Here is a 23111-nt window from a genome sequence, read left to right as displayed (position 1 = left end):
ACCAAAATTTGTAGCTTCTCTTTCTACGGCTATATGTGTCACTTATTGTTATACTAATGGAAAATATGAAAAGTGTCAACATAATGTTGTGGATCTTACTGATTGTGTTTGATCAAAGTCTACCACACTTATTATCTGTAGACACTTAACACCCTGATAGACACGCTCCTGTAAAGGAATTGACCAAGAGGCCATTCTTTCACACACTAAGTAATAGTTTCATGAAAAAAACAACCCAAAAAACAATACAGCATAAATCAGCAATACATGTGACAGTTAACTAAGGTATACCGGTACATTCCAAAAACCACTGTTAACATACACAGAAATGACAACGACAGTTAACGTAACAATAAGGACGTTAATTCTTGCAAAAAAAGAAAAACAAATCCTCCTTGCATTGTGGGAATCGTGCGGCTTGACATCACGTATGCTTGTTTTGTTAGCATTAGCAGCTAGCTTTGCGAGCTATCACGCAAATAGTTACACGGCGGGCTGACACGCCGTTATCTGACCTTCCTGTAGGTTACAGTCTGGTTTAGTCAGTGTAGTGTTCTGAAGAATCAGGCTTGTATTTCTGTTTTTTATTCACTTTATTTAACGATCGATCAGCGCACAGGTAGCATAGCATCTATTCGACATGAAATTGATTCTTCTTCGTGTCCTTGTCTTCTACGCCTCTTTTTGATGTAATATTACATGGTGCCCTCGAGTGTTCCAACTGAGATTCCACAGTTGGATAAAATTGTTGCATTGATAACAAGATGATAAACTTGTCTCATTTTTAAATTGCCTTATAGGATGTTTTTGATACTCACAGGAAATGCCTATTTATGTTTGAAATTGCCTCACTAGAAATGTTTGTAGACAAAATGCAGTTTCCTGCTATATGCACAATGTGAATTTAAGAAAAACAATGTTGATTATCTAAAAGAGGAAAACAATTTGTCTTTCATTAATAAGTGAAATGTCTCATTTTCTCGTGTGTATTCATAATTGCTCTTTAACCAAGCAAATCCTTACTTAATTATTCTGATAGAATTGTCAGTAGAATACTTGATTACTTATTGCAGCACCACTGGATTAAAATTCTTATTTGTGACAGGTCTGTTTCATGGCACTTAAGAAAATAAAGTGAGAAAAAGTAAGTCATAGCATTGCATTTTCATAGAATAACTGAAAATGTACTATCTACAAGACTTTACGCCACTCTGATCGGCATGATCGGTATCGGCCAATAATTAGCAATTTATGCTGATCGGTTTTAATGGCATAATTCGCCGATCGGCTCCGCAAAACACATTTACTCCATGTCGTCGTCGTGTACAGTATATTAGAATCCAAAACCTAGTTTATTTTTAGCCTTGTCGCGCGTCTTTTGACATAGTACTGTAAATATCTGACCACCAATAAAGTTTATTAAAAAAAAAAAACATTTTCGGCGGTGTGGGACAGACAACACGTAAGACTCCAAGAAAAATATGGTCTTTCACGATTGCACTATGTCAGACTACTGCAATAAAAACTTGTATCTTGCATTAAAGAGGATGAAAAATGGAAAGGCAGTTGGTCCTGATGACATTCCTGTGGAGGTATGGAAACATCTAGGAGGGATGGCTGTGGAGTTTTTCACCAGCTTGTTCAATAGAATTCTAGCGCGTGAGAAGATGCCTGAGGAATGGAGGTTAGACAGGAATCCCCGTGGACCATGATGTTTGCAGGTGACATTGTGATCTGCAGGGAGCAGATGGAGGAATGCACTGGAAAGCAGAGGAATGAAGATTAGTCCAAGTAAGACAGAATATATGTGCATGAATGAGAGGGGTGGTGGGGAAAGAGTGAGGCTACAGGGAGAAGAGATAGCAAGGGTGGAGGACTTTAAATACTTCAACCGTACAGAGCAATGGTGAGTGTGGTCAGGAAGTGAAGAAACTGGTCCAAGCAGGTTGGAACGGGTGGAGGAAGGTGTCAGGTGTGTTATGTGACAGAGAGTCTCTGCTAGGATGAAGGGCAAAGTTTCTAAAACAGTGGTGAGCCCAGCCATGATGTACGGATTAGAGACAGTGGCACCGAGGAGACAACAGGAAGCAGAGCTGGAGGTGGCAGAAATGAAGATGTTGAGGTTCGCTCTCGGAGTGACCGGGTTAGATAAAATTAGAAATGAGCTCATCAGAGGGACAGCCGAGGTTCGATGTTATGGAGACAAAGTTCGAGAGATCAGACTTCGATGGTTTGGACACGTCCAGAGGAGAAATAGTGAGTATATTGGTAGAAGGATGGTGAGGATGGAGCTGCCAGGCAAGAGAGCGAGAGGAAGACCAAAGAGAAGGTTGATGGATGTCGTGAGGGAAGACATGAGGGCAGTTGGTGTTCGAGAGGAGGATTCAGGAGGAAAAGGATGACGCGCTGTGGCGACTCCTAAAGGGACAAACCGAAAGGAAAAGAAGACGATTCCAATACCACCACATCTCGGTTTTTACGATCACTAGGCTTCATCTTGTCAACTCTTGTCACTGTAGTTGTCTCGCCGTGTTGCACTATTTGCATATCTGTTGTTGACCAATACTGGCCACTGATGTGCCTGAGTAGCATCTGCAACATTTGCACAATCGACATTGTCCCAGATTATTGCACTACTAGTCACTTTCAACTGCATACATTTCTTGAAGTCTCGGCGCCCTTTGCACAATGGTCATTGCACCGGACTATTGTTCTAGTAGTCATTTCAAACTGCTCTATTTGCTAGAGCACTCTGCATCTTTTTGCACACTTGTCAAGAATAAAAATAAAAAATTCGACCGGCATTACCACACTATTGGTAACCTTTTATTGCTGTGACTGTGTTTGTTTTTATGTCTTTATGTCTCAAAAGTATTCTGTCAATTGACCGACTGTTGTTGTATTAGAGCGCCTCCAACAAATTCTTTGTGTGTTTTTGACATACTTGGCAAATAAAGATGATTCTGGTTTTTATCGATCGGTTTGAATAGGGCAATAAACTAATCCTCTCCCTCGGAGGTTTTTTGCTTGAAGATTTGTTGTGATAAATACATATGGATTCTTAAAATATATGAAACATATAAAGGCAGTATATAATACTTTCAAATTAATTAAATATAAATATATTTATTAAAATATGTGTTTAATGTGTTGTTAAAATGACTCGAAACGACTCAACTGAAGGTGTATGACTTGGGACTTGACTCTGGACTTGCCTATCTCGACTTTGGACTTGACTCGGTGAGGGCAAAGACTTGTGACTTGCAAAGCAATGACTTGGTTCCACCTCTGGATACAAGTGACGCGACATAGGAGTTTTTCGAGATATGAGCCATCCATTGGCTGATTTTTAGCTTTGACTTGCAAGCGCGAACTGGAGATACTAGCGCCATATGGTGTCAGGTGACTCAACTCACTTCACAACACGCAGGAGTGTGGCAGATTTAATTAGTAAATATTCTTTTTTTGTTTGTTTGCCACTCTCAGCTAAAGGTTACCGTCAAACCAAACATAAAATAAAGAGACACCTTATGTAATTAAAACAAACACATATCCTCCGCTATCTTAATATTAATGTAGAAATGGAAACTCCATAGGCACAGGGGTTAACAACTAGGATCCATGTGACAATGGCGTTACCCTTTAAGCAATGGATATTTGAACACAAACAGTGAAGCAACACATGTAGACATAATTAGGGATCGGGGCAGATCACATGAGTTTCAGCTGATCGGGTGAAAAAGATTTTATTCCATTTTTGAAATTTTAAAGATCACAAAGTGACAAAATAATCCAAGGGTACAAAGAGTTTATCAAATGGAACAGTAATAGCTTGGTTTTATACTACACAATGTAACGTTTCTGGCTTTATTTGTATTTTATTTGTACCGGTAGGTAGAACAAGAGTGACAGTAACAGACACGCGTGTGCTCACACAGTCGGCATGTGCTCTCTTGCACTCAGAAGCAGAGCGCTTAGTGGGCAGTGCCTTTGTCCCCATAACTAGTGTTTGGAGGAAGAAAGAAAAAGGCTTTCACGCTCGTTAAGAACAAGGAGACACGTGAAAACATTTTGCTTACACGGACGGCCGACACAGTCAGGGGCAAGCCGAAAGATACGTCTTGAGCCGCTTCGCTGGACGGGTTAGCAGATGTGATGCATTAAAACGACTTAACGTCAAATACGAGTTTAACAAATGTGATTCTGTAACAAGTAATATATCTGTATCTGTTTTCAAGCACTATGTAAGTTGTTAGGCCAAGGTTTTAAAACGGTTATTTGTATATAATTCACAGAAGTTAATTTTTACTTTAGTATTTAAGTAAAAGTACAGACTTAAATACAGTTGAATCAGTACTTGTACTTTTTCCAGTTTTTTTTTTAATTAAACGAGTATCTGTACTTAAGTACAGAGTGTGAGTACTTCTGCACCACACTAAGTGACCCCCCCCCCCCAACAGGTGGTGGCATACGGTCTCGACATCTACCAGACCCGCGTCTATCCCTCCAAACAATTTGATGTGCTGAAGGACGACTACGACTACATGCTGATCAGCAGTGTGCTCTTCGCGCTCTTCTTTGCCACCATGATCAGCAAGCGTCTAGCTGAAGTCAAGCTGCTCAACCGGGCCTGGCGGTAAAGCGGTCGCCAGCTGCGTCCCTCGTCTTTAGACAGCCCGATGCTGCACGTTGGACCTCAGCCCAGTAAGATGACGGGCAGAGAGGCCCGTAAGGAACTGCAGGAGTGAGGGAGGGGAGGGCAGCAGAGTTGTCAAAGATGAATGGTTTTATGTGTTGTTTTTTTTATTTTATTTTTTATAAATATTATTTGCAGGTAAAGAGTTCATCCTGGAGTAATTGTAATTGTGCCATGTTTGGATGAACTCTAGCTAGTACTTGAATTTACTAATTTGCTGCAAATAAGTGTGCGTGGATGACAAACCCCACTAATCACCTAAAGCAGCCACATGACTGTCATTAAAATTGTCTCCATTGTAACAGTTTGAGATTATCAGTCCCATTTTTGAGGGGGACACGGGTATGTTTTTTTTGTTTTGTTTTTTTAAATTATTTTTTTTTGTCAACTACATTCTACTTTGACTTAGGCGGAGACGCAGCGTAGAGTGCAAAAACAAGCAGCATGCTGGCAAGAAGAGACTGTTGCCGATGCACTTACGGCTATTTTCAGGACAAACAATATTGGGGGCTGGAACTGAGTAATGGCTTTTTGATATAAAAATAAATAGATAAAGAATTAAACTCATAAGTTAGAGTGCCACTGCAATGTTAGTTGGATGAAAAAGAAAAGAAATACACAGTTTTAATAAGTTATTTATAAATAGATAACTTTTTTTTTTACAATTACAACCTCATGACATCCAGTGTTCACTGTGGCTGAGGTGGACACATACCGTAACCTTCAAGAGAATGTGAAACTCAGTGTAACAGAGGTTGTAAACACAAACGTAACATGTCCAATACATATGCAGACATGAACACACATACCGTAGGTACTGTACTGTGTTTTGCAGATTCTAAAATGCAATTACACATGCCCATTATTTTCACTTGACATTTTGTTGAGAAAAGAATAACAATAAAGTTTACAGCATTGAAGATTACTTTTTCAGTCATCTGATTTTTGTTAGGACAACTTCAAGTCACGTAGCCTAATGAGAACAAATCACTCAATGTTGGAAATAAACATTTCACTAATTTACAATCACCAGGGTTAAACTTCAAATTAAGATACCATATAGACATAATGGAACCATTTTTAAAGATAAGACACTATGTGGTTTAGTTTGTTTGGGCTGTGTGTTCTGTAGTGTTAATTGTTCAATCAACTGTCAGTAATAATGATTCTATATATATTTTTTTTTAAATCACATTTTTGATTCAAAGCAGCATCTTGAAGAAATAATATGGAATGATAAGTCTGACACAAGCCCAGCTTGTTTATACAATAATTATTTGCTCACAACCAAGTTTATTATATATATTTTAGTATTTGCTCTGCTTGGGTTGCAGCATGTTTTGTCATTGGAATATTACAGACTACTGGAATAAAATATTGTCCCCGAAGCAAGTTCGTCGGGAACCACATGGCAACTAAATCCTACAACTCGAGAGAGAATACTGGAATGTTAAGAGGATTTCCAGGTTGTCCCGGAGCAAATACTGTGGTGTAATACTCACTGGCAAAATGTTAGAAACAACAAACTCACAGTGCCGTGTTAACAAATATTCTGAAAAAATACATCCAACTCTTGAAAAATAAGGCGTGCGAATGTAGCTTGTTTGCTTGATCTTGTCACATCAGTCAACCATTCTTGTTTTAGGAAATATCCCACTGTCTGTGTGCGCTTCAAATCCATTTGAAAAATGTGAAATAAATATTCTTGATTCAAAATGATCTGGTAATATTTTCTGAGAAAATAAAAACGTTTAAGGCATGTTTTGGCACTATCTTGTGGCATCTTGGTGCCAAGGAACTATGTTGAAGTGAGGCGAGCTTAGTCAGACCAAAGCCCTGTCTAATAGAAAAGTAATGCTTTGCCACCATCTTGTGGCATCTATTGTCAATGGTAAACCTCTACATATTTGCCAGTCACGGGAGGCCCCGAAAAGCGGAACAATGTATGACCAAATGTCAGGGTATAATACCACACCATTCCCTTTAGGCATTGTATTAATAATAGTGGGTACATTACCTAAGCAGTGATTCCCAACCAGTGTGCTGTGGCACAGTGAGTCGTGAGAGCTCTTCTAGCGTGCCGCGGGAAATTATCAAGTTTCACTTAATTGGTCAGAATATTCTTTATTTACAAAAAAGAATGTCTCTTTGTTCATCTATCTACGCCAGCGGCTTATAAAGACAGACAGAACAAATAAATGCTCTTTTATGAGATGGCACAAAGTGTATAATTGACTTGCGTATCCACTTTTGGTGACATTTTTGTTTGTTGGTGTGCCGTGAGGTTTTACAAATGTAAAATATCTGCCTTGTCTCAATAAAGGTTGGGAATCACTGACCTAAAGGGTGAAGTCAGTCTGTTGATTCGTCAACATCCATCTAGAAAGTTTCAGTGGCAAGAATGGAGGTCAGGGCTAGCTATTTGGAGGGTTCCACAGTGCCGCGCTGTTACTGGCATCAACACTATCCCCCCAACATTACGGTACAGCAAGAAGGTTCAAACCTAAAGGGATGATGTGAGTAACTACTTCATTTTAAGACAGGGCCTAATCTACTAGGCTCACAAACAGTGGTAAAAACAATTCTGCGCACTGTTGGGGGGCATGTTGCGCATAATCCACGAAGAAGTTGGGAACGTAAAAGTGGTGGAGACCACCCACTTTAAATGAGAGTTTTGCGCTACAGGTAGCTCTGAAGGTTTTTATCAAAAGTTTGGGAGTTTGAAGTGATGGAATTGGAAGTGTCAGTGGAAGAGGCAAACTAACCTAGGAAATTTCACCACAATGTTTGTGACAACCTCTTTTGAATCAGAGTGCTTGCACCTTCTGTGTGTGGTTATGACTGCGTTATATAAACTCATTGTCTGAGATCTATCATTCCGATAACATTGGGAAGCTAGCAACCGCAGCGAAGCCATGTTTTGCATGGGAATTGGATTTACCCATCCTAAATGAGATAACATTTAAAATTGGGACAGAACCAGAAAACTGCTCTTGGAGAAGCCAGCACCAATTGCTATAGTGCGCAGAAATGACCGAGAGACACAGAAATGCGCAGCTGAAAGGAATTTTGCCATCGGTGATATGGCATAACTCCAACATGAGACTCGCTCCAAGTCACCCGTTAAATCATTCAAAAACTCCAAAATTGCATTACTGAATAGACTATGGTTTTGCTCCTTTTTGTTTCTGGCATTTAGAAAATGCTAACATGAGCGGAAAAGATCTGTTCTCCCAATTGTCTCTCATTTTGCTTATGCCGCCCCCTCACCACAAAACCAGTTTACACCTGCCTTCCAGACGTGGTATTTAACGATGCAAAATCAGCCACTGCATTTCTCACATTTGATACATCACATTGTGTGTTAAATTAATCTATTTGCATATACTCAGTGTTTTGTGCATTTCTACCCAAATTGCACGACTATTTTACTCATTTGGCAGATGCAATCCTGGCTGCGTCAGGTTAGCAGATTACCTTCCACATCAAGTTTGCACACGCTAACCTTAAGTAAATCAGCCCAATTGTCATTTGTTTTAACGGTTCTGCCATTCATTTCCTATCCTGGCGGGTTCACTCAAGAGTCGCCCTCGTCTGTCCGTGAATGTCTTTTGGCGTGGCGGAAGGAGGATGTAGTGCGTGGCGCTGGCCTGTCTGCCGTCCTTTAAAATAGGAACGATGCAGGGAGGAAACAGAGCTGCAGGGGGCGCCCTCTCGCTCAGCTGTGACTTGCTCACATATTCCGGGTTAGCAGCAAAACTCTGGGTGGCCGGCATCACGCCGTTGATGTAAATCGGGAGGCTTTTAGGGCTCGGGGAACGTGGTGGGCAGGGGGGTACTAGAGGAACTCTCGGAGGGATTTTGGGCGGCTTCTCCTCACCACCCGCAGTCTTGAGGGGGGGTTTCGGCGGGATCGGGATACGAGGAGGAATTTGGGGTTTCTCTGAGGGGATGGTAGAGGAGAACCAGTTGAGTTTATAGTCTGGATGTCTACTACACGACGAATCCTGGTGGTTCTCTGCCAGAGGAACAGGAAGACAGTCATTGGCTCCAAGGTCACCCCCTCTGCCTGTTAATTTGTCATCTCTGCCAGGCCAGGAAAACGCCAAGGGGACATTCCCGGACTGCGACGACGCCCGTTGATAGGTGGGATTTACTTGACCTCGGTTCCCGCACACCATCTTAGGGCAGCTTTTGGGCAAGAGAGGCTGTCGCTCGCTGGTGAAGAACTCCACTTCATTATCCGCTGCCTCGTCCGTCATGAGCTCCTCAGGGTCAGGTAATGGCGGCAAAGGTTTGGCTTCCCTCTGCGGACCCCAAAACACTGTCCATCTGTGGGAAGAACAATGAGGCACCACCTGGTCTCCTTCATGAGGTCGAAGTGTCTTGTCCAATGGGAGGCAGTAGGAATCAGAGTAGCATGGAGACTTTGGTAGGAAGAGGTTAGCTGAAAAAAACAAGTTCAAACATTCAATACAAATGGAAACACATCTTGTAGAAGAATAGAAGAACAGTGTGACACCAATCACTTACAGTACGTTGGCCGCGTACCAAGAGACCTACAGTAGTGTTCCCCCACTAGATCTCGTTTTTAGGCGATAGTTTTTTTTTTGGTTTTTTTTATTGTATACAGTGCAGTGAAAAAGTATTGGCCACCTTCTCAAATTATTATATTTTTGCATAGTTTTTTCCCACTTTAATGTTAAAGATCATCAAACAAATGTAAATATCAGACAAAAGATAAAGCAAGTAAACATAAAATTCTGTGTTAAATGGTGATTTTATTTATTAAGGAAAAGAAACAAGTTACCTGGCCCTGTGTGAAAAAGTAATTACCTCCTTGTTAAATAATTAATTAACTGTGCTTAATCACATTTTGTGTTCATTTTCACTGATCACAAGTCTGATTACCTCCAGAGCTGTTCAATCACGAAATCTCCAAAATAGAACCGGTTTGGAAAAACGAAGTCACCCAAAATATCTCAAAATATGCATCAAAATGCCCCGATCCAAAGAAATTCAAGAACAGATCAGGAAATAAAGTAATTGACATCTATCAGTCTGAAAAGGGTTACAAAGCTATTTCTAAAGCTTTAGGATTCCAGCGAACCACAGTGAGACCCATTATCCTCAAATGCAGAAAACATAGAACAGCGGTGAACCTCCCCAGGAGTGGCCGGCCTACAGAAATTACCCCAAGAGCACGGCGATGACTCATCCAGGAGGTCAAAAAGGAACACAGGACAACAGCTAAAGAACTGCAGGCCTCCTTTGCCTCTCTTAAAGTTCTTGACTGAACAATAAGGAAGAGACTGGGCAAAAATGGCGTCCATGGCAGTGTTGGAAGGCAAAAAACACTGCTGACCAAAAAGAACAAAGGCTCATCATATTTCATGAAAAAAAAAAAACATCTGCATGGTTCTCAAAACTTTTGGGAGACTGATGAGACGGAAGTTCAACTTTTTCGCCAGTTGTCTGTCTCTCGTTACATCGGGCGCAAATGTAACAGCATTTCAGAAAAGCAATGTCATACCAACAAACATGGTGGTAGTAGTGTGATGGTCTGGGGCTGCTTTCAAGACCTGGACGACTTGCTATGATTGATGGAACCAGGAATTCTGCTCTTTACCAGAAAATTCTGAAGGAGAATGTTCAGCCATCAGTTTGTGACCTCACGCTGAAGCGCACTTGGGTTCTGCAGCAGGGCAAAGATTCAAAACACACAATGGCTTAAAAAGAAAAAAAAAAAAAAGATTGATTCAAGTCCGGACTTTGACTAGGCCACTCTAAAACCAGACTGAAACGCTGCGGCATGACCTTAAAAAGGCCGTTCATGCTGGAAAATCCTCCATTGTTGCTAAATTAAAACAATTCTCCAAGGAAGAGTGGGCCAAAATATCTCCATAGAGATGTAAAAGACTCATAGCCAGTTATCGAAAACACTTTATTTCATTTGTGGCTGCTGAGGGTGGTCCAACCAGTTATTAAAATCACAATTTAAAAACTGTACTTTACGTTTACTTGGGTTATCTTTGTCTGATGTTTAATATGTTTGATGATCTTCAACAAAGTGGGGAAACCTTGCAAACAAGAATTTGAGAAAGGAGCAAATACTTTTTCATAACTGTAACGCCCTCTCATGTGGAAAAGGAGAGCCAAAGTCATCAATGCAGTTTTCTGCTCTTTATTGAATGGAGGAAGAAGAGTAAAACAGGAAGGCTATGAGCGCACTCACAAGCTGCCGGCCACAGCTCACACCCAGACACTCACACGCCGACGTCACCCCACCAGATCTGTCCTCTGAAAGGCACATGCATGTACACACACACACACACTTGAATACTGATTGGACTTAATTAGGAAAGCCACACACCTGTCTATATAAGACCTTACAGCTCACAGTGCATCTCAAAGCAAATGAGAAGCATGAGGTCAAAGGAACTGCCTGAAGAGCTCAGAGACAGAATTGTGGCAAGGCACAGATCTGGCCAAGGTAACAAAAACAATCCTGCTGCACTTTGGCCTCCATAATCTTTAAATGGAAGACGTTTGGGACGACCAGAACCCTTCCTAGAGCTGGCCGTCCGGCCAAACTGACCAATCAGGGGAGAAGAGCCTTGGTGAGACAGGTAACGAAGAACCCAAAGATCACTGAGCTCCAAAGATGCCGTCGGGAGATGGGAGAAAGTTCGAGAAAGTCAACCATCACTGCAGCCCTCCACCAGTCGGGGCTTTATGGCAGTGGCCCGACAGAAGCCTCTTCTCAGTGCAAGACCAAAAACACCGGAAGGACTCCAAGATGGTGAGAAATAAGATTCTCTGGTCTGATGAGACCAAGATAGAACTTTTTGGCCTTAATTCTAAGCGGTATGTGTGGAGAAAACCAGGCACTGCTCATCACCTGTTCAATACAGTCCCAACAGTGAAGCATGGTGGTGGCATAATTATGCTGTGGGGGTGTTTGTCAGCTGCAGGGACAGGACGACTGGTTGCAATCAATGGAAAGATGAATGCGGCCAAGTACAGGGATATCCTGGATGAAGACCTTCTCCAGAGTGCTCAGGACCTCAGACTGGGCTGAAGGTTCACCTTCCAACAAGACAATGACCCTAAGCACACAGTTAAAATAATGGAGTGTCTTCAGAACAACTCTGGGACCCTTCTTGAATGGCCCAGCCAGAGCCCTGACTTAAACCCAATTGCGCATCTCTGGAGAGACCTGAAAATTCCTGACCACCAACATTCACCATCCAACCTGACAGAACTGGAGAGGATCTGCAAGGAGGAATGGCAGAGGATCCCCAAATCCAGATGTGAAAAACTCATCATTCCCAAAAATATGGGGTGCTGTCTGTACATTAATGAGGGGAAAAAAATGAACTTAAATGACTTTAGGAAATATATGCAATATAACAAAGAGTGAAAAGTTTGAGGGGGTCTGAATACTTTCCGTACCCACTGTATAATTAGTACTATAAGAATATGATGTCATTTTACAACCTTGTGTAATTTGTTTCATAGAATCAAGTTGTAAAATTACAAGAAAAATACTGATTACGCCTGTAATTACCTTCGTTTTCCACAATAGAAAAAGAGAATATGGTTGTATTAATGAAAAAAGTTATTTTATGACCAAATTCTAATTTATTACTTTTCTCGTAATTAAAAGACATGTGAAAGGTCAGTATATGAGCAAAGTTATCATTGTATTACTTTATATTTATAGTTTATGTTGCTTTATTATACTTAACATTTTTCCTCAAAGAGAAAGTTTACAGTGTTACAAAAATAAATTCATAAAATTATGGGGAAAGCAATATGACATTTTTTCCACATAGGAGAAAAAAAATAAAAAAATTGTTTAAATGTGTAAATGTCTAAAATGACCACAAATGCAACAGTGAGCCCAGCAGTCCCCGTCTCTCGATTGGCTTTCCATTTCGTATTGATCAGGTTATATCATTAAAAACTGGCAGTAGTGCGCACGAGGCTGGCACAAACATGTTTGTTTACACATCCATTACAGTATAGGGGCAAGACGATTAAAACTGCGTTATTGTCCAAATGATTACAGACCTATCTGTACAAGGTCTTCCTATCACAGTTTCCTTCTCGGGAGGAAACGGCTCTCAGAGCAAGAAACATGAAAAAGAACATGCAATCCCTCCGTTGAGCGTGGTGATTGGTCAGGAAGGAGCAAAACACCCGGGGGGAGTGGATGACGAGGAGGACCAAACAGGAAAGGGAGCGCAAATGCGTAGAAAACAACCGCTTAACCTGTCACCTTTGTCGTCAAACATCAGCCACAACACCCAGATTAACGCAGAGAATGGCCACTATCTTAACAGAGCTTCCCATAACTTTCCCTGTGGAAACATTTGACGTGTCTGAGACTACAGGAGCAGCTGGGGACCTGGCAGGAAGATGGGATGGGTGGGGGCTGACAGGATCCCCCGAGCCTGTTGAACAACTGCGTGACTTTCCAGTGCTATAACATTGCTTCTCAATCATCCTGTGAATGCACGAGTAATAAGTCTCCCTCTGAAGAATGAGCTACCACATCATGAAGAAAAGTAATCATTTCAACTGATCAAAGACAATGAAAGATGACTACTTCATCCCATACTGGTATATTATTAGAATTATGGAATCTTTTGAAGAAAATAAACAAAAATAGATATACTTTGACAACGATGTATATTTCTAACTCATTCAACAATCAAATCAATCACTTTTTTGTATCGACACTTCCATTCCTAAAAAAAAAAAAAAAAAAAAAAAAAACAATGCAGTGTTTCCTAGAACAGGTAACAAAAGACAACAAATCCCTCACACTCTCCGTTCCATGTGGAAAAGTAGTTTAAAAAGATTTAAAACACACGTGGCTTATTATGCAATTTAATTTTTTTTTTTTTTTCTTTGACTGTGAAGTAGTGCAAACAACAAAAATAATCTAAAATGTAACTATAGCATAAATAATAAGTAAACTGAGAATGTGACCAATAAGAGCGGTAACTTGAGATACAAGTGACCCGGATTATGCGCTTTGCGATATGAGCCTTTGTTTGGCTGATTTTTTGCTTTTCATTTCAGAGCAAAAATGTAAGATACAAATGCTGTATGGTGGCAGTGAACTCAACAAGCAGCAGTTGGGCAGTTAGTAAAGGTTTCTTTAAAAAAAAAGAAAAGAGGATTCAAGCGATTAATGATATTCCCAATTGAAGCTTACTGTCAAACTTAACACAAAACAGAGAATTACACATGCATTTCAAAACAACCACATAACTTTGCCTTAAATTCTACTATCTTAGTGCTTAACACATAATGGGAAATGCCATAGATGGCCTAACGAATAACATCGGTGTCCTAGTGTTATAACGCTTTAAACAACGGATAGTTGAACACAAATGGTGGAGCAACACATGTAGAAACTTAATTAGGGACGCACCAATACCGAAAACATTCGGCCGGACATGAACTTTTGGGATGACGCAAGCAAAAACCGGGGTTAAAGCCTGGAGGGGCCTCCGACGAGGTGGTGCGTTCCGTGGACGTCTCAGTTTCGCTGAGAAGAACGACTAATATTACTATGGCTTACTGGGGAGCTGTGACATCTCTATAATATATCTGTATATTTGTACTTTAGTGGGTAGGTAGCCAAGACACACACACCTGAAGGAGCTGCACTACGTCAAATGAATTAAAGCAAAACATGTGTCAAAAACTGTATAATTTATTTACTTTGGATTGAATGATGCCGTTACTGTATGTTGCTATAAAAGTACAATATTACTTTTGGGCATTTGTTACGAAAGAAATAGCACACACTTTGAGAGAGAAAAAACAAAAGTACGCTTTACAACAGAGGTCAGACTAACTGCTCCTCGAAACCGGCCTTCGTATTAGTGAATAATTGTATTTTAAACAAGGAGGTATTCATTTAAAATACTGGTATACTGTAGGTACAACATAAGAATAAAATGCAACAAGGCTTACAGTTGCATTCTTTGTCCATTTGCTGCAGCGGCCACAGCTCGGTCAGGCTATGTTGCACGTCGCCACTCGGCAGGTCCAAGCACACTCTGCAAAGCGAGCGTAGGTTGAGAAGTCTCACATGGAGTCATGCACGTGTCAATCATTTGTGCCTGTAACCTGTCCAAATGTGCCCAGCTTGTGATGTACTGTGTGCTCTGTGGGTTTCAATCAACTTGTGTGCTACGTGTTACCCAAGTACCTGCCGAAGTCATGCTGTCCCCAGTAGTTATTCTCACTCATGATATGGTAGCCACAAGGTAGTTGGTTTCTGAAAAAATAAACATTCAGGTCTCTCCGTTTAACCCATTATGGCTTCACCACAACCGGAGCTGTTGGAATAGAAATAGGAAACAGAAACACAGTCATTGTCTAAGTGCAGATTAAACTGCTTTTCAATTTCAAATTATTTCTGATCAGTTGCTGAAATAATTGCCAGTGTCTTTACTTCTTGATGTGTTTTTTTTGTTTTTTTATATAAACAAACAAGATATGTCTACTAAAAAGTAAGCAACCAAGAAATACAGTTGATCCGTGGCAACAAAAGGTTAATACGCGTGTAAACATTTAGGGGATAATGATTCACAGAGCTCCCAGTTCAGTGTTGAGACAGTGTCACATTTGCAAATTGATTTAAAGTGTTTGAGCAATACAGTTCAGCTGCAGTCGAAAGTGGCAAAACTACTTTAACTCTTATTTGTATAAGTTTGCATCATGAAGAATCATATATTTGATTTTAAAATGCATATTTTCTTATCCTGACAAGTGTTAAAAATAAAATAAAAAATAAATAGAAAACAACATTAGTCTATGCATTAGCTGCTATGTTAGAGTTGGGTCTCAAACAAACTAGTGTGTTTGTGTTTCCTAACCTCTGTTGAGCCAAAGCACATATTTTATGAGGCTCATGGTAAACCAAACAAAATGTCACAAGAAGTATATTCAGTATGCTGTAAAAAATAATGAGCTACATATCAAGTGGAATACCATTTAGTTTTTCTGCCTGTCACTATATGCTGCTGACATAGACGGATGCAGTGGCCGTCTTCGGTATGTGCAATGTGTGGTGCTGCACAGGGGAGCATTTCTGATGGGGCGGCGACCCACACACACACACACACCACACACAAATGCTACGCGAAATGGTTTCCCATTAGCATTATGATATGCAAATCATTGCAGTTCGTATTGGGGAATTTGCGCCCCCTTGTGGAGTCCCCCTCTATAGAAGAGAGCGGACCGCCGCTGGGTTGACGAACAAAAGACATAGATACTATTTGGAGTAAATGAATAACTTTCAGACCAATTAAGTGAAACTGGATGATTTCAGGGGCACATCAATGATCTTTCACGTCACACTAATGTGTCACAGCACAGTGGTTGAGAACCGCTGAACTCGTCACAACAAAAACAAATAAATCGAGCCGTGTGTCAGATTAATGCCATCTGCCTGCGGACAATCGCACAAGCTCCGGGTCAGATGTGGGAGGACAGGCGGCACCGCTCGCCGCCCTCCTTCCTCTGTGTGGCCATGAGAGCGTGCACTATCCGCCCTCACAACAGAGGCTGATTGTGTAGCATTCCTGCGATGCTCAATGATAAGCTGCAACACTGACATGGTACATCCGAACCCCCATTTACGCATGCACACATTTTCGTACAGTCCCAAAACCCTTTTTCCTGACCCAAGTCTAGTAGAGTTGTTAAAATCGCAGTAGGCTTACCGCCTTATGTTGGCCAAACGGCCAAGCTTTAAATCAAAAGTATGACACAAATCCTTCAGGAGCAACTATACAACTACTACATTTGTTACAGTTAGTAGACATAGATAGCAATGTACATCAGTATAATGGCGCTGACATTATGGCCACTTGATGTTTGGTAGCATTCAGAGGACTCACATCTGCCCCATTGGCCAATGAAAAAATAAACATCAATCAAGCCCTTTAGGCTGTTTTTTTTAATTGCATTCTTTATTTAAAACATGTGGGGAAAGTAACAGAAAACAATAAACAAACAAGATTTGAAAAAAAAAAAAAAGAAAATAAACATGTTAAATTATACATTTGAGTTACAAACTAGGTGTTGACAGGAACAGGAAGTACCGGAGAAAACACTAGTATAACGATTATGATGTTTATTCATATCTGTTAATTCTGTAACTGAATCAATGCTCTGTAGGAAACTTAAAATTCATACAGTATTCGAAATAAAGAAAACTGTGCCATCTGGTGTTCCCAAACAAGAATTTCCGACTGTTTGGATTATTCTTTGTCACCCCGATAATTGATAAGCAGTAAATGGTCTCCAAGAACTGTCTTTGTTGATTGATTCAATAATATATAATATACACACAAAATAGAAACAAGTGTGAGACTTTAATTGTAGGGCTGCAACAATTAACTGAATAACTTAAATAATTCATTTACATAAAAGTTGAAGCAAATATGATATAATCTCTAATGCAAAACACATTTTTATCTGAATTTGAATAATCGATGAAATAATCATTAGAACACTTTAAAAAAATCGATAGCTGCAGCCCTACTTTGATTATATTTTTTTTCTGAGAAGTGTAATGTAAATGACTTAGTGGTTGTATTACACTTAATTATTTCCTCCTTCAATAACGCATTGAATGACTGATTTTCACATTTGCTGCTTTTGGGATAAGTATTAGTATTGTATTGTGATTTACCAAAATTAACAAAACAGGGGCGGCACGGCACGGTGGGCGACTGGTTAGAGCGTCAGGCTCACAGTTCTGAGGAGCGGGGTTCAATCCCCGGCCCCGCCTGTGTGGAGTTTGCATGTTCTCCCCGTGCCTGAGTGGGTTTTCTCCGGGCACTCTGGTTTCCTCCCACATCCCAAAAACATGCGTGAATTGGAGACTCTAAATTACCCCTAGGTGTGGATGTGAGCGTGAATGGTTGTTTGTTTGTTTGTATGTGCCCTGCAATTGGCTGGCAACCAGTTCAGGGTGTACCCCGCCTCCTGCCCGATGACAGCTGGGATAGGCTCCAGCACGCCCGCGACCCTAGTGAGGAGAAGCGGCTCAGAAAATGGATGGCTGGATAACAAAACAGGGTGCCATGCATCGATTTTGATATTTATTTCATCCTTGAAAAAAACAACAACAAAAAACTGTGACATCAAATCCGCCCAGTGAGCCTCGGAGATGGGGGAATTGTACCGCCAGTTGGCTCAGTGTGCATGAATGAAGCCACTCTCAGCGATAAATGGGCCTTTGTGGCACTTTGGAGTGCAGTGAAGCAGGCCTGAGAATGCAAGTGTACTCTCCCATGAGGTGAGGACATAAGATACACCATGGAGACAAGTGGACATTGCCCAGCCATGAACAGGAGGACAAACCAGAGGGGGAACAGCTTATTCCACTACTGATGTAAGAGCCCCTGTAGTGCTCTAATTAAAAAAAATTAAAAATTAAAAAATAATAAAAAATTTGAAAAATGATTCAATTAAAATGTACTGCACATAAATTGAACACAAATTGCAACAAAATTATTGTTGTAAAACAAGCAGATTAAAAAAGATTAAATCCTGGACACAGAAAAACCATAGGTCACTGTGACATACACATTCTGAGTCATTAATTTTGTGATTATTTGCGTACCACAAGTACTTTGAGAATCACTGTGTTAAATTAATAAAAGTCTTGAATTAAATCATGTGCCTAATCTTGGGAGTAGCGTCACAGGTTTGAGAGCTGCTGTGTTAAAAAAAAAAAACAGCTAGGTTACTGATTTTTATTTCTCTTTTCCAAGCACTGCCAAGGTGCTGTGGAGAAAGGAACCTACAGCAACTCCAACAAACTGCGCCAGTGTGTCCCCAATGCCGTGTGCATTAATGTCATGGGTTCAATACAGAGCTCACATTCAGTGTGAGTGACATTAAAAAGTTATTCATTGTAATAATGAATCAACGACAGCAATTGTAAGAGCCATACTTTAATTTTCATACCACACTTAATCACAGGCAGGCTCCAATACTTGAACCTCATAGCAACCAAGATTTTATTACAATTTATTATTATGTTATTATTATGACTTATATCCACCCTTTTCCTCACCCGCTTATGTTCAAAGATCAAGAGAGGGGCCAGTTGGGGAAGGTTAAAAGAGCTTATCCCTGTTGACTCAAGATGAGAACTGGACACTGAACTTATCATACAATCTCAAATAGAGGCCGTTACCCAATTATTTGCCACATGTATTATCGGCCACAGGAACGTCATGCCTCTTATTTTGCCACAGGAAAGGAATAACAGGTGATGTGACTAATGTAGTTACTTCAATATACGTTTCCGCCAAGGGCTGTAGTTCAATTTGGTACAGAACATCGGGATTTGTTAGATTTTCCGTCACGGGTGTGCAAGCGGAACAAGCGGTAGTGCATGAGCTTCATAAATCGCAGCAGGACAACATGTACATGTACCTAACCAGGGAATTTAACACGGATGAAAATCATGACAAAGTCCAGCACTGTGCGGGGGGTTAATTTGTTAACAAAAAAATAAACACCTTTAATCTGCAGGCCTGGTTCGATTTTATTAACCTTACTACCCAGCTTGTTTGTGGCCATTTCTTTCTGTAATTGTTTTGATTTTTTGGCCCATTTTACTTGATAAAGTTTTCAAAATCAGTTTTAGTATAAATGATCCATTATTTTTTATTTTGTAACCCTTCAGATTCCAGTTTGTTTTCACAATGTGCAGGTTAAGAAACAACCTAAAAAAAAAATCTTTTTTTTTTGTTTTGTTTTTTTAAAATGTTCTCAGTAGCCTACTACCTTCCACTTCTTAAAAAAAGCAATTCTTCTCCATTGTCAGCAGAAGGTATCTCCACTTCTTAAAATCAAAATTGTGTCATTCATTTGCTCAATTGGAGTGCATTAAGGGCATTAACAATATTACATGCACTCCATTGTCCCAAAACTGATAGATGATGTCATCTATTATAGAACAAAAAAAATGCAATTTTCAAGTGTTGAGACTGCAAAGAAAGCCATTTTACCCAAAATGTATGATTAAATCCAGTAAATAACAAGGAATTTAAAAATGTTTCAATTGGCCAAAGTGGTCACAATAGAGCAAAAAGGACAAATTAACAGTATTATTAATAATTATAAAGAACTGAAGTTGGAAATGACAAAATTTGAATTCACACTCTTAGGAAGTTTTATTACATTTGCATTAACACAGCAAAAAGGCAAGCAAGGTGAACACAAATGGCAAGCATAGAGCCCAGGTTTAAAAATCCTCTCATCATCATAACATTGACACTTTTTGTTTTCCTTCTCTCCTATAGCACATAAAGAGCTGGAGGTTTTGGGTAAAAAAAAAAAAAAAAAAAAAAGGGGCTTTATTCTTTATACCCTGCGTTACAAAGAGACAAATTACACAACAAAACAAAACAACAAACTAAACATACATCAGCGTGGTCTTACAGCTGTGCGGCAAGTCAATGGATATCATTGTTTCTTGCACCACACCAACACGAGGAATACAAATAAAGGCCTCCTCTCAAATAGCTGCCTTCTTTCAAATAAGCACATTGTACCCTCTGCAGTCGATTAAATAAACGCTACGTGGAAGAAAGCTGATGTACCCAGAAAGAACCCACACAAGCACAGGGAGAAAATGTCAACTTCACACTTGAAAGAAACCTTGGTGTGAGCCAAGAACCAGTTTGTTGTCTGCAGTAATAATATCCATAAAATCCTCAACTACCCGTAACCCTGTTACAGTATGTGTCGGGTCAATACGACCTAGTAGGGATGCACCGAAAACGATACCAGTGTCTATATTGGTGCCGATGCCATACGTCTACTTAATAAAAAAAAAATAATAATAATAATAATAATAATAATAAATAAATAAAAGACGATACTAAGACACCGATACCACTTCCCCCACATATAATGCACTTCCGGGCAGGCAGAGTAGGAGCCATGTCAGCCGTGTAGAGATACGGGATGACAACACTTCGGCTTTCATCTACAGTATGTACTCCTTTTATATAGTGCCTCTAGTGTTCAGACTGAGACACATCATAACCGAAATGCTGCTGTATTACAGGGAAAATTTAAGTGAAATGTGTGGCTCTTAAAAAAATGTACTTGGATGTTAAAATGTCAGTAATGACAAGTTGTTACTCTAAAAAGTGCTGTATTCGAGTGGAACTTATGCCATGCTCAAGAAAATTTTGTGTCTTGTGTTTTTGAACAATATTTAATTAAAATAAAACTACTTTTTGTCACAATTGCAGGACTTAATGGTCATTATCAAGTATCAATGTTTAGTATCGCTGAATCATCGTATTTAAGTGCTTGTACTTGTACTCAGTCTGAAAAAACTCTTATCGGCGCATCCCTAATAGTAGAGTACTTTATCGGCTTAGTAAGTATAATTGACATAAAATTTTAAAAAAAGGGTTCACTTCACATATTTGCAACTTTTTCTTAAAAACAAGCAAATGATCCTTTATCCCTAAAGCATGCTCTGTGAGAGGAAAAAATATTTTACTAACTATTAATGGGAATGGTCAGTGGTTGAGTTAATAATGAGATATAAACAGGGATTCACCCCCCCCCCCCCCTCCTCCCCCTTTCGATAATTAAAGATGGTTGGGTCAAATTGACCTTGGAACATTACTGCTGTTCCCAGGGGCGCCATAAGGAGGAGGAAAATAATGGGGATTCAAAGGGTCCACGACTGACAGAAGGCCCTAGGTATGTTTTCAATTTGCGCCATTGAAGTGGTGGGACCCAAAGTGATATGTCTTTAAAAAAAAATAAAAAAATTAAAAAAAAATCCCTCATGGCGGCCCTGGTTGTTCCTGAGGAACAAACGTAACAGAAGGGTGAAGCAATGTAAATATGACCAATGATGCAATGTCATACCACAGGATTACATCTTCATTTGATTTTCCTCACTGCCCAATGATCATTGATTCACAAAAAGCTTAATTGGTATACATCTGAAAGTGATAAACACTTCTCCGCCATAAATATAAAACAATCTAAAGAAAAACAGGAAGTACGACATTAACCGAGTGCGCCTTTTCTTGCCATATTCTTACACTGTTGAGCAAACTACTTAACTACACGCGGTTTGTAACCTCCAAACATGAGTACATTATATTTTTTTGTGTGGAAAAACAGTTCTAGGCCATAAATATAAAACAATCTGAGGAAAAACTGTACGTCTCACACTAAATGAGCATCCCTTCCTGTGCCACGTGACCATGTATTCTCAACTAAGTACTAATCATTCGATGTAACAACGTCCAAATACTTCGTTCCTTTACTTCAGTAGATTTTTATCGACCTGTATGTACTTGTGTATGCATTTTTTTGGGATGAGTTTTTACTTGTACTCCCTATATTTAAAAACAGTATATCTGTACTTTCTAGTCCTTACTTTGTCAAAATAGGCTGGTTATGTTGTGGATCCCAGGGTCTTATAACAGGGACAGCAACAACATGGAGGAATATGAACCAATGATGCGACAGGTTCAAGAGAAGCAAGATGTTCCCGAGCCATGGTCTTATTTTAGAGAATCGTTTGATGTCGGCCACTGTATAAGAATGATTCATAGCCAATGTATTGTGTTTCGTGTCTTCACGGCTCGAGCACTTGGCGAGCCAACAAAAGAGGAAAACTATTTTGTATGGGGAGGTTGTTCTTTTTCATTGTGCCAGTTTATTATAAGGGCTTTTTTTTTTTTTTTTTTTTAAACTTTTGTCCCGGTACTCGAGTATAATTCCTACTGTACTTTTTTCTTACTTTTACTTAAGTGCAAGTATTGAATCAGTACTTCTACCTTTACACAAGTACCTGTACTACGCCGTTCGTAATCTCAGCACGTCGTATGTCGACATGCGTCGTAACCGAGAACCCCTTGTATGTACTGTAAATAGTAGCGCCCCTAGCGGTACGTCGCTGAGGTCCAGCAGTTGCTCGGTGGGTCAGCGGACAACAGGCGGTTGTGCAGCCAGCGTAGTCATTACAATGAGCGGACATTCCCACGCTACTGAAACCCAAATTACACGTACCGCACCACCCGCTGTTAATTCCCACAACGAGGAGGGAAAATCTTTGAGTGATTGGCGGCTCATTCATTTATTCCCCGTAAATTCACTTGAGGAAGTCTAACTGAAGAAAACCAAGCAGTCCCTCTTCAAACTGGAATGGCGATTGTTCAGCGGTCGAGTTAAAATTCGAACATGTATACTTGTACGAACTCCCGATTCGGGTAGCAAACGTTGATTCTTACTCACCGATCGTGTGTCCATCTCTCGTTCATATCCTGAGCGGAGCCATGTGCGTGGCGACGCGTCAATAACAGTATGAAGTGAGCTC

General features: G+C 40.1%; 2 protein-coding genes across 2 annotated transcripts in view; one reads left to right on the top strand and one right to left on the bottom strand.

Annotated features, from left to right (window-relative positions):
• The window catches only part of emc1 (ER membrane protein complex subunit 1), a 23519-nt gene extending 17046 nt beyond the window's left edge, over positions 1 to 6473 (top strand). The window contains exon 22 of the mRNA XM_061682388.1: positions 4461 to 6473. Coding sequence (XP_061538372.1) covers positions 4461 to 4640 — 180 coding nt within the window. The 3' untranslated portion in view covers positions 4641 to 6473. The remainder of the gene's footprint in view (positions 1 to 4460) is intronic.
• LOC133405452 (ERBB receptor feedback inhibitor 1) lies at positions 5842 to 23111 on the bottom strand. The gene is made up of 4 exons (XM_061682403.1): positions 23030 to 23111; positions 14931 to 15060; positions 14693 to 14778; positions 5842 to 9143 (listed from the first exon to the last, which is right to left on the bottom strand). Exons 2-4 carry the CDS (start codon positions 14969 to 14971, stop codon positions 8233 to 8235), a joined length of 1038 nt encoding a protein of 345 aa, XP_061538387.1. The 5' UTR covers positions 14972 to 15060; positions 23030 to 23111; the 3' UTR covers positions 5842 to 8232.

Source organism: Phycodurus eques, chromosome 1 (assembly GCF_024500275.1).
Source record: "Phycodurus eques isolate BA_2022a chromosome 1, UOR_Pequ_1.1, whole genome shotgun sequence".
NCBI lineage: Eukaryota > Metazoa > Chordata > Actinopteri > Syngnathiformes > Syngnathidae > Phycodurus > Phycodurus eques.
Note: the sequence above shows the minus strand (reverse complement) of the source record. Positions and strands in the feature narration are given on the sequence as shown.